The 14,103-nt window shown below is 44.0% G+C and overlaps 1 protein-coding gene across 1 annotated transcript; it reads left to right on the top strand.

Moving 5' to 3' along the window:
- The first annotated feature begins 5,492 nt into the window (after positions 1-5,492).
- S100a9 (S100 calcium binding protein A9) lies at positions 5,493-7,321 on the top strand. Its single transcript, XM_051199153.1, has 2 exons — positions 5,493-5,685; positions 7,027-7,321. Exons 1-2 carry the CDS (start codon positions 5,533-5,535, stop codon positions 7,213-7,215), a joined length of 342 nt encoding a protein of 113 aa, XP_051055110.1. The 5' UTR covers positions 5,493-5,532; the 3' UTR covers positions 7,216-7,321.
- Positions 7,322-14,103: the final 6,782 nt, after the last annotated feature.

Raw genomic sequence — 14,103 nt, 5'->3', positions numbered from 1 at the left:
CTTTCAGGTAGAAACCCTGAACTCTTAACCACAACCACATGAGCTATATAAGCCATGAAAGGCAGGAGAGGTCTCAGGACAAGGATTAGCACATATAGGGGTTAAAGACAATGAGGAAAGCCTCTAAGATGACTGGAGAAAAGAGCTAGTAAAGATGGGGAGGGGGTGCTTTTCCTGATGACAGGTACAGTCCAGGACAAACCTTGGGTGCCAAGGAACCACCCAAAGCCAATAGTTCCTCCTTGTGTTCTGAGGGGGTGAGGGTTGCCAATAAGGAAACAGGATGATTCAGCAATGCAAGGGTTTCCTGTGTGTCACACCCAAGCTATATGCATGAGAGGAGATATGAACAAGAACCTCTCCTTGAGAATCTATAACCAATTATTAGACAGATTCAAATATTCATATAACTTTACTCCAAGAAAGCACATGCTAAAAGCCAGAGTGCTGTATGGAAAGATTCCAAAGGAGGAGATTGTCTCCCAATGGGAAGACTAGAACAGCATTTGAACAGAAGGGTGAAAATGATAGGATTCCACACTGAGGGTTGAGGAAGGGCACTCCTGAGGTGAGGAGTGAGAGGTGGGTCTTCTGAGTCCACAGTGAAAAGGAGCCTAGAGAAAGGTGGGGTCTGTGTATAGATAGCTTGTGCCCTGGGCCATGCCATCTTGGCTTCTGTGGACAATGGGAATCATTTATTCAAGGCCAACCCATGCTGCCCACAGGGAAGCTATAGAAAAACAGCTGTCATCAATCCTAAAATTCATATGGAAGCACAAAAGACCCCAAAGAACCAAACCAATCCTACCAGCTCTCCTATCCTTCTTCCCAAGACACACGGAAGACCTAAGCAAAATGAATGATGCTGAAGAAATCACAATACCTAAGTTCAAAATACCCTACAGAGCCACAGTAGCTATAAAAACACCATGGTACTAACACAGATGACATCATAAAGCAGAACAGAACATCCATGGGGCTGGGAAGATGGCTTAGCTGTTAGCCATGAGAGCATGAGAACCTGAGTGTAGATCCTTAACATCACACAAAGATCCATGTGTATCCACACATGTCTGCAATATCAGGACTGGGAAGACAGAGACAGTCCTCAGGGCCCTTGGGTTATCTATCTGCCCAGCCTACCTGAATCCAAGAAAGACCCTGTCTCAAAGCATAATGTGGGAAACTATAAACACACATACAAGTGTGCACACACACACACACACACACACACTCATTCATGTGCACACACATGTACACACACAGGTGCACATATACACATGCACAAGCACACACACACAAGCATACATACACATATGTACACACACATACTCTCACAGTCCTCCACCAGGAAACTTTTAGATCTGATAAACACTTTCAGTGACGTTACAAGGTCTGCAATGTACAAAATCATCATATAAAAATCAGTAGCTTCTTTGTACGTACCAATCATCAATTTTCTGATAATGAAATTGGCAAAACTATCAACCTCACTATACCTCATAGAAAGGAAGAAACCTAGGAGTAAACCTAACTAAAAGGGTGAAAGCTCTCTACATTGAAGGGGAGAAAGGGAAGTAAAGAAGAAAAGAAGCAGAAGCTGCTAAATAACAGAAAGAAATTCAGTGTTCCTGGATTGGTACAATTAAATTGTGAATATGGTCATATTACCAAAAGAGATTTACAAATTCAATGCAATTACCACCAAAAGCCCAATGACATTCTTTCACTACTAGAAAAGAGAACACAAAGACCACAGACAGCCAAAGCAATCCTGAGCCTAAAGAACACTACTGAAGACGTCTTGATACCGACCTCAACTTATGCTACAGCTATAACGACAAGGATAGTATACAGTCACTTTTGGTGGGACTGTAAACTGGTTCAGTCATTATGGAAATCATCCTGTAGGTCTTTTAAAAGTTAAAGAATAGACCCAGATAGACCACTCCTAGGCATACACCCAAGGAAGTCCATATCCTACATATAGATACCTACACAACCATGTGTCTTGCTTCAGTCACAGTAGCAAGAAAGTGGAAACAGACTAGATTTTTGGCCCACAATGAAAATATTATACACACACACACACACACACACACACACACACACACACACTAGAGATTCTAGCTTTTAATGTTCCTACACATAGAGGTTATACATATAAATATAGAGATGAGGGTGTGAATGACGGTATAAGTCTGGAAGCTGGAAAAAGGACCATGAAAGGGGAAAGGAGGTGTTGAGGAACTGGAGAGAGGCTATAGAACACATGTGACATGAAAGTGGACAGAAAGCTACTGAGGATAGTACCAGGAGGACAAGGGTAGTAGGGAAAAGGAAGGGGAGGATTAATAAAGTCAAATTACAACTGAAAAGAAAACCTAATAATATACTAGTGAAAAGTAAATGATATCAAATTTAAAAACAGGATCCAGTAATGTCCCCATACAGCTTCAGCCATCTGACTGACTCTCTTTGTAGGACAGGCTAGCCTCGAACTCACAGAGATCTGCCTGCCCAGTCTCCCAAGTGCTGAGATTAAAGGCGTGCACCATGCCTGGCCACATTTTTCTGACTGACTCTCAACAGAGTAACAGCACACAAATACTGGGGGCAAACGACATCGTTTTTTAACAAGTGGCACCAGGAAAACCAGACAGTACATGTAGAGACTAAAACAGGCTGGGGTGAGGTTCACTGGGTAGAATGCTTGCCTCACACTCATGAAGCCCTATCCCCAGCTTCACATAAGTTTGGTGTAGTGGCACATGCCTGTAATACTGGAACTTGGGATGTAGAGTCATAGGGATCATATGTCCAAGACCACCCTCAGCTACACAACAAGTTTAAGGACAGCCTGGGTGGTGTGAGACATTTCTCAAGCAAACAACATCAAAAACAGAAACTAGATCCCGCTCTTTGACGTTTTTACAAATATCAGTTCAAACATTAATCGAATGCCTTAAGGTAATAGAATTCCAACAGCTGAGGAAATTCCAGTGAGATTCCATTGAATTAATAAGCTTCTGAGCAACAAAGGAGATGGCGGTGAAATAGCAGCCTACATAATGAAACAAAACATTTGTCAGATATTCATCTAACGGGGGATACACAAAGAGAGTGGATCAAGTAACTATCAAAAGGATAATCCAGTCAGAAACTGGGCAAATGCACCGACCAGACATTTTTACAGATGAGCAAGTATAATCAGCCAATAAATATATGACAGATATTCATACCACTACCCATTTCAGAAATGTAAATCAAAACTTGTAATTCCACCTCACCCCAATCACAGTAGATCCCATCAAGAAAACAAGCAACAGCCAGGCACAGGGGTGCACACCTTTAATCTCAGAACTCTGGAGGCAAAGGCAGGTGGATCTCTGTACATTCAAGGCCAGCCAGATCCACATAGCAAGCTCCAGGCCAGCCAAAGCTACAGAGTAAAACCTTGTTTCAGAAAGAGAGAAGAAAGAAAGAAAAAAGAAAGGAAGGAAGGAAGGAAGGAAGGAAGGAAGGAAGGGAGTCAAAGAAGCAAAAAAAAAAAAAAATGCTGGAATGAATATGAACAAAAGGAAACTTGATGCGAAGGTAACTTAATCCAGTCACAATGGAAATCAGCATGGAGGCTCTTTGAAAAGCTACCATATAGCTCAGCCTTGCTATTCCTGATATAGAGCCAAAGGAATCAAAGCCATACAATAGACATGTACCCGCACATCTATATTCATTGTAAAACTATTCATTATACAAGATATACAAGAAGGCTGGGTGCCCATCAGTAGATGAATGGATAAAGAAAAAGTGCTATGCACACAAAAGTAAGTTTTATTCAACCATAAAGAAAAATTAATTGTACCATTTGCAAGAAAAATGGCTGGAACTAGAGATTATCGAGTTAAATAAGTAGACACACAAGACAAGCATTCCATGTTCTCTTTCATATGTGAAAATTAAGGGAAGAGAAACAGAACATGAAAGCAAAGCAAGGGGCTGCAGATGGAACCCTTGCTACTGTCCAGCCGGCTGCCCCTGACAGGCTTCTAAAGAAACTTCGCTGACTCATGGTCTAAAGGATGAATTGATTAACCACTATCCCCAGAAAAGAATATGAAAGAGGACTATCATAAAGATAGGAGAGAAAGGGAATAGAAAGGAGGGATATGATAAGGGAATAGTGGGAATTTTTTAAAATCAAAGTACATTATATGTATTATGAAAACGTTAAAATGAAACCCATTGCTTTGTATAATTAATACAGGCTAATAGTCATTTTAAAACAGCTGTCTTCTAGGATGTAAGTTCCCAGAGGGCATGAGTGACAGCTGGGAACTCATTGCTTTGTATAGTTAATACAGCTTAATTATCACTTTCAAAGCAGCTGTCTTCTGGGATGTAAGTTCCTAGAGGAATGACAGCTGGAGGCAGGATTTGAAAGAGTGATGCTGAGACCCATTGGAGTCTCACTTGTACTGAAGACAGACCCTCACTTGGATGCAAAAGGGGAATAAATGCCCTTAAACAAGACCTGGAGTATCTGAGTTCAGTCCCTGCTAAGTCACACATCAGCTAAAAAAAAAAAAAAAAAAAAAAAAAACTGTGTTCAGGACCCCTTCTGGACATCAGATTGGTTCACGTATTCAGCAAGAGAGAGTTCTCACCTCTAAGGATCCTCCTATTACTAATTCCACTCAAGAACTCCATTACAACCCTTCGCCCTTCCCAAAAGAACCAAGGAAACACAGGGAAGGCTCAGCCATAAACTCAGGGGACAGAGTGCCCACATAGCCAACAAAAACAGATTGAGATGGCCATTAGGGATCCCCTGACACCTTTGTATATTATAAGTCAGAACAAGGAAACAAAGGGTATCAGACGTGTGGCAAGCGGCTGTCTTGCTTAAAATGGGGGTGGCTGGAAAGGGGGGGGGGTTGGGTGGAAAGGAAGTGGGCCAATAAACTAGCTTCCTCCCAAATAAGCTCCAAGCCTAGGGCTGGGAATTTAAAAAAAAAAAAAAAAAAAAGGAAGAAGAAGAGTTGTATTTCCTACTCCACCCCAGCTCCCACACTCCCTCACTGGCAGGGTTACCACACCGCTCACCTGTGAAGCAATCTTTCCCAGGGACAGCCATGTGTCTAGCAAGGGGCTGCCTATAAATGCTGGGCTTGCGCTGCTCCTGACAAACACTCTGTAGCTCTTTAGCTTTGGTAAGTGAGCTTCATCTTCTCTGGAGAGAAGCCTGCCTGCAAGGTCTCTCATCCCTTCCCTTGGCCAACTTTCTTCAAAGCCCTTCTCTAGAAGCCCTCCCTGGCTGATTCTGTCCATTTTACAACTTCCTTCACTTTTTCTAGGAGTGTTGTACTATAAAAATATTTTGCTATTTTACATTCCATACCATTCTTTGTATTTTGTGTTTCCCATCCCTTTCCTTCCTGACAATGGGCAGAACCCAGGCCAGGGAAGCTCGGCATCCTACCCTTTTATTTGTAACCTTTGCTTCCCCTGTTTTCAAATAGAAACAAGAAGATGGCCACCCAAACACCATCTCTGTTGGAGCGCAGCATAAGCACCATCATCGACACCTTCCACAAATATGCTAAGGAGGAAGGACACACAGACACCCTGAGCCAGGGTGAATTCAAAAAGATGGTGAAAGCTGATCTGGCAAACTTTCTGAAGGTGAGGCTTGGTTAGTAAGGGAGAAGGGCGCAGTCTGTGGTGGTCAGGGAGACAACTCCAGCACTTTCCACCAGGGGCAGTGGGGTTCTGTCACTAGAGGTACTTGAAGTTAGACATGAGTAAGGAAATTGTTCAGTTGAACACCTGCAATGTGTGGTACCCTATTGTGGGCAAATGGATGTAAAGATGATTCAGGACTCCATTATCCCAATGGTGGCAACAGGCAACTTTAACAACGTAGGCAAATTCAATAGCCTGGAAGTCAGGAGGAACATAAGAGCTCTGTGGGTAGTATGTGCTGGGTTCAGTGGGGTGGGGTGACTGAAAATGCTTTAAAAAATAAAAACGGACCTCCCCTTTGAATGGATAACACTTTAGCTGAATCCCTGGTAAAGGACTGGTGGGATGTTAAAACAATGAGCTGGCATGGCAGGTTCAGTTGGTTCCTGGAGAAGAAAGCTGAGACCAATTACCCTTAAGAATGGGCCTTATTGAGAGAGAGAGAGAGAGAGAGAGAGAGAGAGAGAGAGAGAGAGAGAGAGAATGATGATGGTGGTGGTGATGGAGGCCATGATCCAGTCTTAGGTGAGAGAGCATTATATGCATTATGAAGATGTTAAAGAAAATAGCATAAAGTGAAAGAAAGGAGAGATGACCACCATGGACAACATGGAAGTGAGAAACTGAAAGGGGAGGGAGTCAGTATGTATGTGTGTCAGAGAAAAATCTTTATTTTTTTTATAACTTCTTCCCAGGGGAGTGACGAGCCTGACCATATTATAGCCCATCTTTATCTGAGTCTTCCCCCACACTTTATCACACCCTTTGGGATCAGCAGAAAATGGTTTGCCCCTTTAATATACCATGGTTTCCTGGGTGCCTCCTCCACTAAGTAGCCTAAATAAGCTTTGCCAATTAGTCACCTCCAAGGAAAGGACTGGGGTGGGGGTGACTAAGAGACTGAGAAGAGTTGGTGGGTGCATAATCCTCCAAGTCAGATCCAAATTTACATCTCCTCTCCTCCCAGCCTCCAGAACCATTTACCTTTCTATCTTATAAGGATGAGCAAAGGATATTTCTATACTTACTAATTGCTAAACCTTCTATAGAGCAGAGTCCTAGTGTCCAAGGCAGAGGGATGTCTAGGGAACAAATTAGAAAGTGTTTAGTAGGTGTTTAGCCTCTGTTCCATCATGAACACTAAGTACATTGTTTTTATGTTTAAATCTAACCCCAGGACCAGGTTTTCCTATGTGTTTGCCATCTAGTCACTCACTGTGTTCCAGGGTCCTCTTCCCTGACTACACTCAGCCCTAACAGTCTCCTCTATTTCACCCACAGAAGGAGAAAAGGAAGGACAAACTCATAAATGACATCATGGAGGACCTGGACACAAACCTGGACAAGCAGCTGACTTTTGAGGAGTTTGTGGTCCTGATGGCAAAGATGGTCCATGCCACCCATGAGAAGATGCATGAGAAAAACCCACGTGGGCATGACCACAGCCATGGTTTAGGCCTTGGGAAGTAATTAGGAGAACAGCCACTTTGCATCTGCCCAACCAAGGTGAAAGGAAATGTCTTACCTTGGTTGTGGAGCTGGGAAATGATAGAAAATAAAGTCTTTATCCATTCCAGTGCTCTGTATGTTGTTTCTGTGTCCTTCACACTTGTCCTTCCCAGGGATCTGAGTGCTAAACAGTCCTACCCTTGTCTGAAGCTCGAGTCCTCCATTAGGTCATAATTTTAAAAGAAAAAAAAAGAGCCAGCAACCTATGTCCATTCTGAACCCATAAGCCTTACCTCCCTCACTATATATCTTGGATGACAGTACCCATTTCCAGTTTGTCAGCATGTCCCTGCTTTCCTGATTTCCTTCTCCCTCTTCTCTCCCCATACCCTTTGGAAAGTCTTCCCAAAATGGACCTAAACTGTTCCATGTCTGGGGAGATGTACTGAGTAAGAATCTATGGAGAACAGGCGCGTACTAACTCTTTACTGAATACATAAGGGCAGGCAATCCTCCCAATAGACATACAATCCTAAATGTGTGTGCTGGGGGGGGGTCTCTGTGATCCTCACATAGATGGAAGTAACAATTACCCCCAAGTCCACCATAGTTGCATCAGAATGGTGGGGTAAAAAACGCTCACTTGCCAGTGAAAGGGATGAGCTCCCACCTGATCCTGCATTTCAAACTTCCTGGGTCCTATAGAGAGCCTAGACTTGGTCCACAGAGCCTGGGTCCTTGGTCCACAGAGCCAGTGGAGCCTGAGGATTGAAATTATAAACTGCAAGGACCACATAATGTCCACAGGATGGAGGAAGCTCTTCCTGTCCCTAATCAGTGGCCAAGAGCTCACTCAGCACAGACATTTGCTCTACTTTGCGAGTCTTTTTCCATCTCCCTCGGTGCTGCTGACACTGTCCCTACTCCATGCAGTCTCTGCATTCCCATCTAAGAGACAAAGTCTTGATTGTGGCTAAACAAGAAAGGTAGGAAAAACCTAAAGAAGCTGGCAGCAAAGGTTCACACACAGAGCAGAGCCATTGTGGCAAGTAGTTGGGGCAGCTGGGGGGGGGGGCCCGGACTGCTTAGAGACTTGGCCTCTGGAGAAGGGCAGAGAGGATGGACATTACTAAGTGTCAAGAGCACTTCTCCTTGTCTCATGTCTCTGTGAACCCTGAATGTAGGTGGCCATTCTAGAATGCAGGCAAATATCTCAGAGCAACCCAGTTTCTCAGAGTCCGTAGGAATTTTTGTAAGTAGCTAAACAGAGGCACTCGTGGTGACTGAGCCCCCTCCTTCCCATTAGGAAAAAAAAATGGCCTGTTCAGTACAGGGAAAGGTCTCCTCTCAGATCTAGATGTGTTATCACAAGTATTACGGTCGTCAACACAAAACCACAGCTCTCATCTCAAAGGGAGTAAGAGACAGCTTGTTTTTGAGTCATGTTGAGAAACCATGGCAGGGACAACAGATTTGGACTACTCCAAATTTCATGATCCAAAGTAGAAACAGGTCCCTGAAGTTTTAGTTTTACAAAACAGGGGAAGTCATAAATAGCCATGTCTGAATCTGATCTAGGTCCTGTGTGAATCAAGAAAATCTCTAAAATTTTGGAAATATGTTTATTTCCTCATCCATTCACTATTTTGACCACTGGTTCTTTCAGGATACATTAGTTGGACACTCACGGAGTGCTAGGCAATCCAGACCACTCCAAGAAGCCACCGCAGTGAGCAAGGATTGGCCAGGAGCGTCAAGGCCAGCAGGAAGACTAAACAGGTGCTTGGGTCATTCTAATATGAAAAGGGAAAAGTCAAGGGGTGTAGCACTAGGTAGGACCTTGAGGCTGGAATGGTACCCATCTATAGAGCTGCCCCCCCCCCCCGCCCCAGAGGGGAGGTGGTGGTTCTCCTGTATCAGAATCTGCTGATGCATCTGCCACTACTCTTAAAATACTGAACAGCAACCTGAGAGGATCAGCCTTAGCTGGTGAAGTGCACTCGAATGCATTGGAGGACTGTTTTCATATTTCCTGTCCCTTTTTCCTGCCTCTTCAAAAAAAAAAAATAATATCTTGTTATGTAACCCAGGATAGCCTCAAACTTGCTGTGGCCCTCCTGCCTTGGCTTCCTGAGGACTGGGATTTGTACATTTAAGCTCCCAAGCCTCGCTAAGAGAAGTGAGAACCAAAAAGCATTGAAGCTGAGACTGCAGACATCTCAGGACAGACACAAAAATACTTCAGAAAAAGGCCTGTGTGTGGCAGGTACAAGGCTATGTGGGAATGAGTAGCATGGACATATGAGGGAGCGAGGTGAAAGCTACACAGACAAACAAGACAGACATGGAGCCAAGAAGTTCACTCTTCAGTCGGGAGAGCAAAGGGCAGACACAGCAAAGGATGCAGGAAAGGAAATTCTGGCATCATATTTGTGCAAAAAGAGGCCACAGGCACATAGCCTGTTAGGAGATGGAGTCAATAGCACTATAGTCTAGCTGAGAGCTTATTAGAGTCTGTCGCTGTGCCATTCCAAAAACACCTACTTGGTCAGAATATAAAATGCCCCTCAGTTAGAGAAGGCACGGCATGGAGCTCCTATTGTACTGAACCTGTAAATGACAGCGACGACAGTAAAGAGACACTGATGTCTCTCAGCCAAACTATGGGACTACAGAAAAGATGCACCCCAAAATGGGAAGTTTCCCAGGAATTACACACCGGGGAAGGGAAACAGTCTCAGCCACAGGGGGACTTTGTGCCTAGGAAAGAGGTTTATAACAATTTGTCAAACGTCCTTACAGAATGAGGACTGAAGCTCCCAGTGGGACCACATGAGGACTTGTGCCACTGAGATGCATGCATCCTCTTCCCTGTATATAAATTTTAATCTCACTTGTCAGGACCCAGAGCATGGGCTTGGGTGTTTGCTGGGACCCTTTATCCCTTTTTATAATGTGGCCACATTGAACAAATCTCTCTTGTCGCTTTCCAATATCAACTTGACCTTTTTGATTGGTTTATTGAGGAAGGGTGGCAGGACCTGGCTCAGGCTCAGATTATAAATCCAAATTTGATACGCTGAATAAATAAATTACTGTAATTTTGTCCTGTTTGCCAAGGCCTTGGATGGGAAGAGGCCTCTGTTGTGAGCAGTCCAGTGAGGCAATCTTATGCAACCCCAGAACCCAACCTCAGAGTTCTGCTCACCTCACCTTCCAGAGTTGCCTAAAATTATATTTTAGAAAGTGCTGTGTTATGAATTTTGACATTACAATTTCCAAGACAATAGCAGGAATGATGTAACTGTTGCTCAAGTTTCCTAGGTTAATGTTTGTCTCAAGACTAGGTAGGCTTCCTGATCCTATTAGAGGTAGCCCCTCAAGAGACAGAGAAATGGGCCCCAGGAGCAGAAACCACAGGCCTCTCATGGGTTTTCTCTCTTTCTACTGTATGTTCTCCAGTGTTTGCCTTCACAACTGGAAACTGCGGGTGCAGACCTTATAGTGGGCTTCAGAGAACAGGACAGCACCGCCAGGGGTGCAGGATCCCCATGGCACATAGCCTAGGGAAGCCCCGCCTTATGCCGATCTCTTCTTCTCTCTTCCAATCTCTCTCTCTCTTTCTCTTCCTTTCTCTCTCTTTCTCTTCCTTTCTCTCTCTTCCACTCTCTCTCTCTCTTCCTTCTCCTTGAATTGTACCTCTCTTTTCCCTCTCTCTTCCCTTGTTTTGCTCACTCTCTCACTCAATGCTCTCTGACCTGCTACACTCCTTAGTGAGATGCAACCCTATGCTGTTAGGGTGCCAGCGTGTGGGGGTGGGGTGGGGTGCAAAGTAATTCTGAACAACTTAAGGCACAGTATTTAGCTCTCAAGGCTCCTCATAATATAGGAAGGAGAAAATCACCAGAGGGAAACCGTTGTAGGTCTCTTAATAGTATTGGACGATTTGCTATTGTGCAAACATCATATAGTGTGTTTGATATAGAAACTCAAAGTAATAGAATAGATATTATCAAAGATTTACCAGCGGATTTGCTGAGGAGACTTTAATTCACACAACATAGAATTTAGCTGAAGGAGCACTGCCTCCAAAATTCCCCAAAGATAGTCTTACCACCATAAGGGCTAACTAAGCAAAAATTTTGATGCTAGGATGTAAATGTTTGTTCACCAGGACTGACCAGCCATTAGACCCATTCCCAAAGAACACACCACAGCAGCTCAAGGGGACACCACAGAGTCACAACTGCCATCGGGTCCTAATCTGCCATTAAGTTCCATACGCTTTTACCAGGAAAAGTATAATTCTTCCAGATGGGCAAGATTGACCCACGTAACAACTACACAAAAAGAGCAGCAGTGGTGTGCTCAAGAAATAACTCTAATAGCAGCTTTGTTGTGTGCATTTCCCACCTGCCCAAGTGGCCAGACTTGCAGTCTCCCATGTCTGTTCAAATAATCTGAAGTGTGACCTGGACCTGGACCTGGGCCTGGTGGAGAGTTAAGGATGACAGTGCCTGAAAAATGTACAGCCTCTGTCTGGTGCACACAAGTCAGTAATATCTTCTATTCAGGGCTGGCTCTTCCTTGGGCGTTAGCCACAATCAGCTATGAGTTGTTAGTTTTGTTTTGTTTTTAAGTAAAAAGCTTCTCCTTTATTAATCTCTAAGTGTGCAGAATGATTTCTCATGGGGAAGGGGGATTATTTCTTTAATATGCTGACAAAGAGCTAGGTGGCACATGCCAGTCATTTGATATGGCCTCATCTTGACAACCTTGAGAAACTTCCCGAATATGAAGTGCTTGCAGCTGTTGCTGGTAAAACACTGCGTTGTTTTTTGTTGTTGTTGTTGTGTTGTTTTGTTTGTTTGTTTTACCTTTTTCTAGTTTTTATGTATATGAGTGTTTTCCCACATGTATGTGCATGCACCATGTATGTGCCTAGTGCTGTTGAACACCAAAAGAGGGTATCTGGAACTGGAGCTACAGGTAGTTGTGAGCTGCTGTGTGGGTGCTGGAAGCCAAACATGTGTCTTCTAGAAAAACAGCCAGGGCTTTTAACAACAGAGTCGCCTCTCCGGCCCCTCAGTAAACAATTTTCATAAATAGGAGGAGCACAGTTTAAAATAGTGAGTAATAATAAATACATAAACCAGTAACATAGTCACTTGTTAAAATGACCAAGCATTGCATGTGTTATATAGTTGGGTGTGTTATACTTTTATATGACTGGCAATGTGGTGAATCTGTTTATACCAGCACCATCAGAGACACACACAAGTGAGGCCTTATACCTTATAGGCATGACTCATCACTAAACAATGGATTTTTAGCTCCATCATAGTCTTAAAGGACCACTGTCCTATACACTGTTTGCCACTGACCAGACATCATTATGACTGTTGTTAAAAGACTTGGGAGAAGTGGAGAGTTTGTGATGAATGCTGAGACCTAGGGAGAGGAGTCCATACCACAGCAAGGCCCATGGGACTTTTTACGATGAAAGTCATCTGCTGATCATCTCCCCAGTGCTTCCAAAAGCATCTTTCCTGGGTTCAGTGCCTGCCAGCCATCCCTTCCTTCTGCTTGAGCATAGGGACTCCATTTAAGGAAACAAACACTCACTGATCACTCACCCTTCCTGCAGAATCAGCCACTAATGCATGATGCTGCTATTGACACTAGCTATCAACAGAACACATAAGGTCCCTGCTCTCCTAGAGCTTGCCTCTCAGGGAGAGTAAGATATCACCCAAGAGGAGAAATAGGTAGCTGAGAAAACAATGGAGGAAGACAGGATCAAGTGACTGCTAGGTGAGACCCTGTTACAGAAAACAATAGGCATGAGGCCCGAGTAGAACTATCTTCATGAGAATGTATTCAGATGTGCTGGACACTGGTGAGGGCTTTTCCCTGGGCAGGTGACATGATTTGACTTGTGTGGTGGTCTCAGGGCTGCTTCCGTGAAAGGCAGAGTAAAAGGCTTGGAGGGCACTTAGGGAGCTATTGCAGAGGGTCACTGACCTCGTCATTTGTCAGACACTGGTAGATGCACACCAGCTAGATGCCCTCCATCAAATGGGGGCTGGGTGACAGACAGCCAAATACACATTCTCAGCACCAGCCTGAGGGAAAACACAAGGAGAACTGTGTGTTAAACACAAAATGGCCAGGAAACTCAGAAGAGGAGCACCTTTCTGTATTCTTCACTGGAGTGAAGAAAGCCTTCCTCAGACTGAGTTCTGGAGGGACAGACGCTACATTTCTGCATGCCCAGTGAGATGTTAGACAATGTGAGAAATCAGCCTTCTGGTTTCTTTAGTTTAGCTTGCTCTTTCAACTGTGAAGGCTTCTTGTGTTGGCCAAGTCAAAATGATGGTGATTCCCAAGAGTTCTCACATCAGGGGCCTATGGCTACTGTTCCACTGAATCCAGATCCTTCTGCTGACTGCCAAGACTGTATCTGCACTTGTAGTGTACAAATAGCCTGCTGGAAATGTCCCCCTGAAGGGCGAGAGAGTAAATGCTCAGTGCTGAGAATGATATGGATGGCAATGCAATAGCAGATCTACTTCAGCCCGAAGAGCAGTTATCAGCCCAGAAGTACTAGGTCAAGTGATAGACTGTGACTTCCAGCTCCCAGTTGTGGAATTCTAGGTACTAACCAAAGTAAGGGCACTTACTCCTCAACACACAAACAGGAACTATGGGAATAAATAAGAACTAGTGAGTGACACTAGACATGAAGGTTTCATATGCAAAGCTTTCTGTGGGGGGATTAAAAATCTCTTTAATTCATTTTGAAATGATTGATGAACAGTGCTCAAGAAAAACCTCCAATTCAACAACTGCTGCCCAGGTTTCACTCTCCTGCATCTCACCCTGGGGCCAGCCTGAAGCCTCGTGTCC

The sequence above is a fragment of the Phodopus roborovskii genome, unplaced genomic scaffold (assembly GCF_943737965.1).
Source record: "Phodopus roborovskii unplaced genomic scaffold, PHOROB, whole genome shotgun sequence".
Taxonomy (NCBI): domain Eukaryota; kingdom Metazoa; phylum Chordata; class Mammalia; order Rodentia; family Cricetidae; genus Phodopus; species Phodopus roborovskii.
The sequence above is the reverse complement of the archived record's forward strand: the minus strand, read 5'-3'. Positions and strand labels throughout refer to the sequence as shown.

Excerpts from the sequence above, each read along its gene's own strand:
- S100a9 (XM_051199153.1), top strand. The coding sequence starts at position 5,533 with ATGGCCACCCAAACACCATCTCTGTTGGAGCGCAGCATAAGCACCATC. Across the intron at positions 5,686-7,026 it reads ATCTGGCAAACTTTCTGAAG|AAGGAGAAAAGGAAGGACAA; the intron begins GTGAGGCTTGGT and ends TTTCACCCACAG.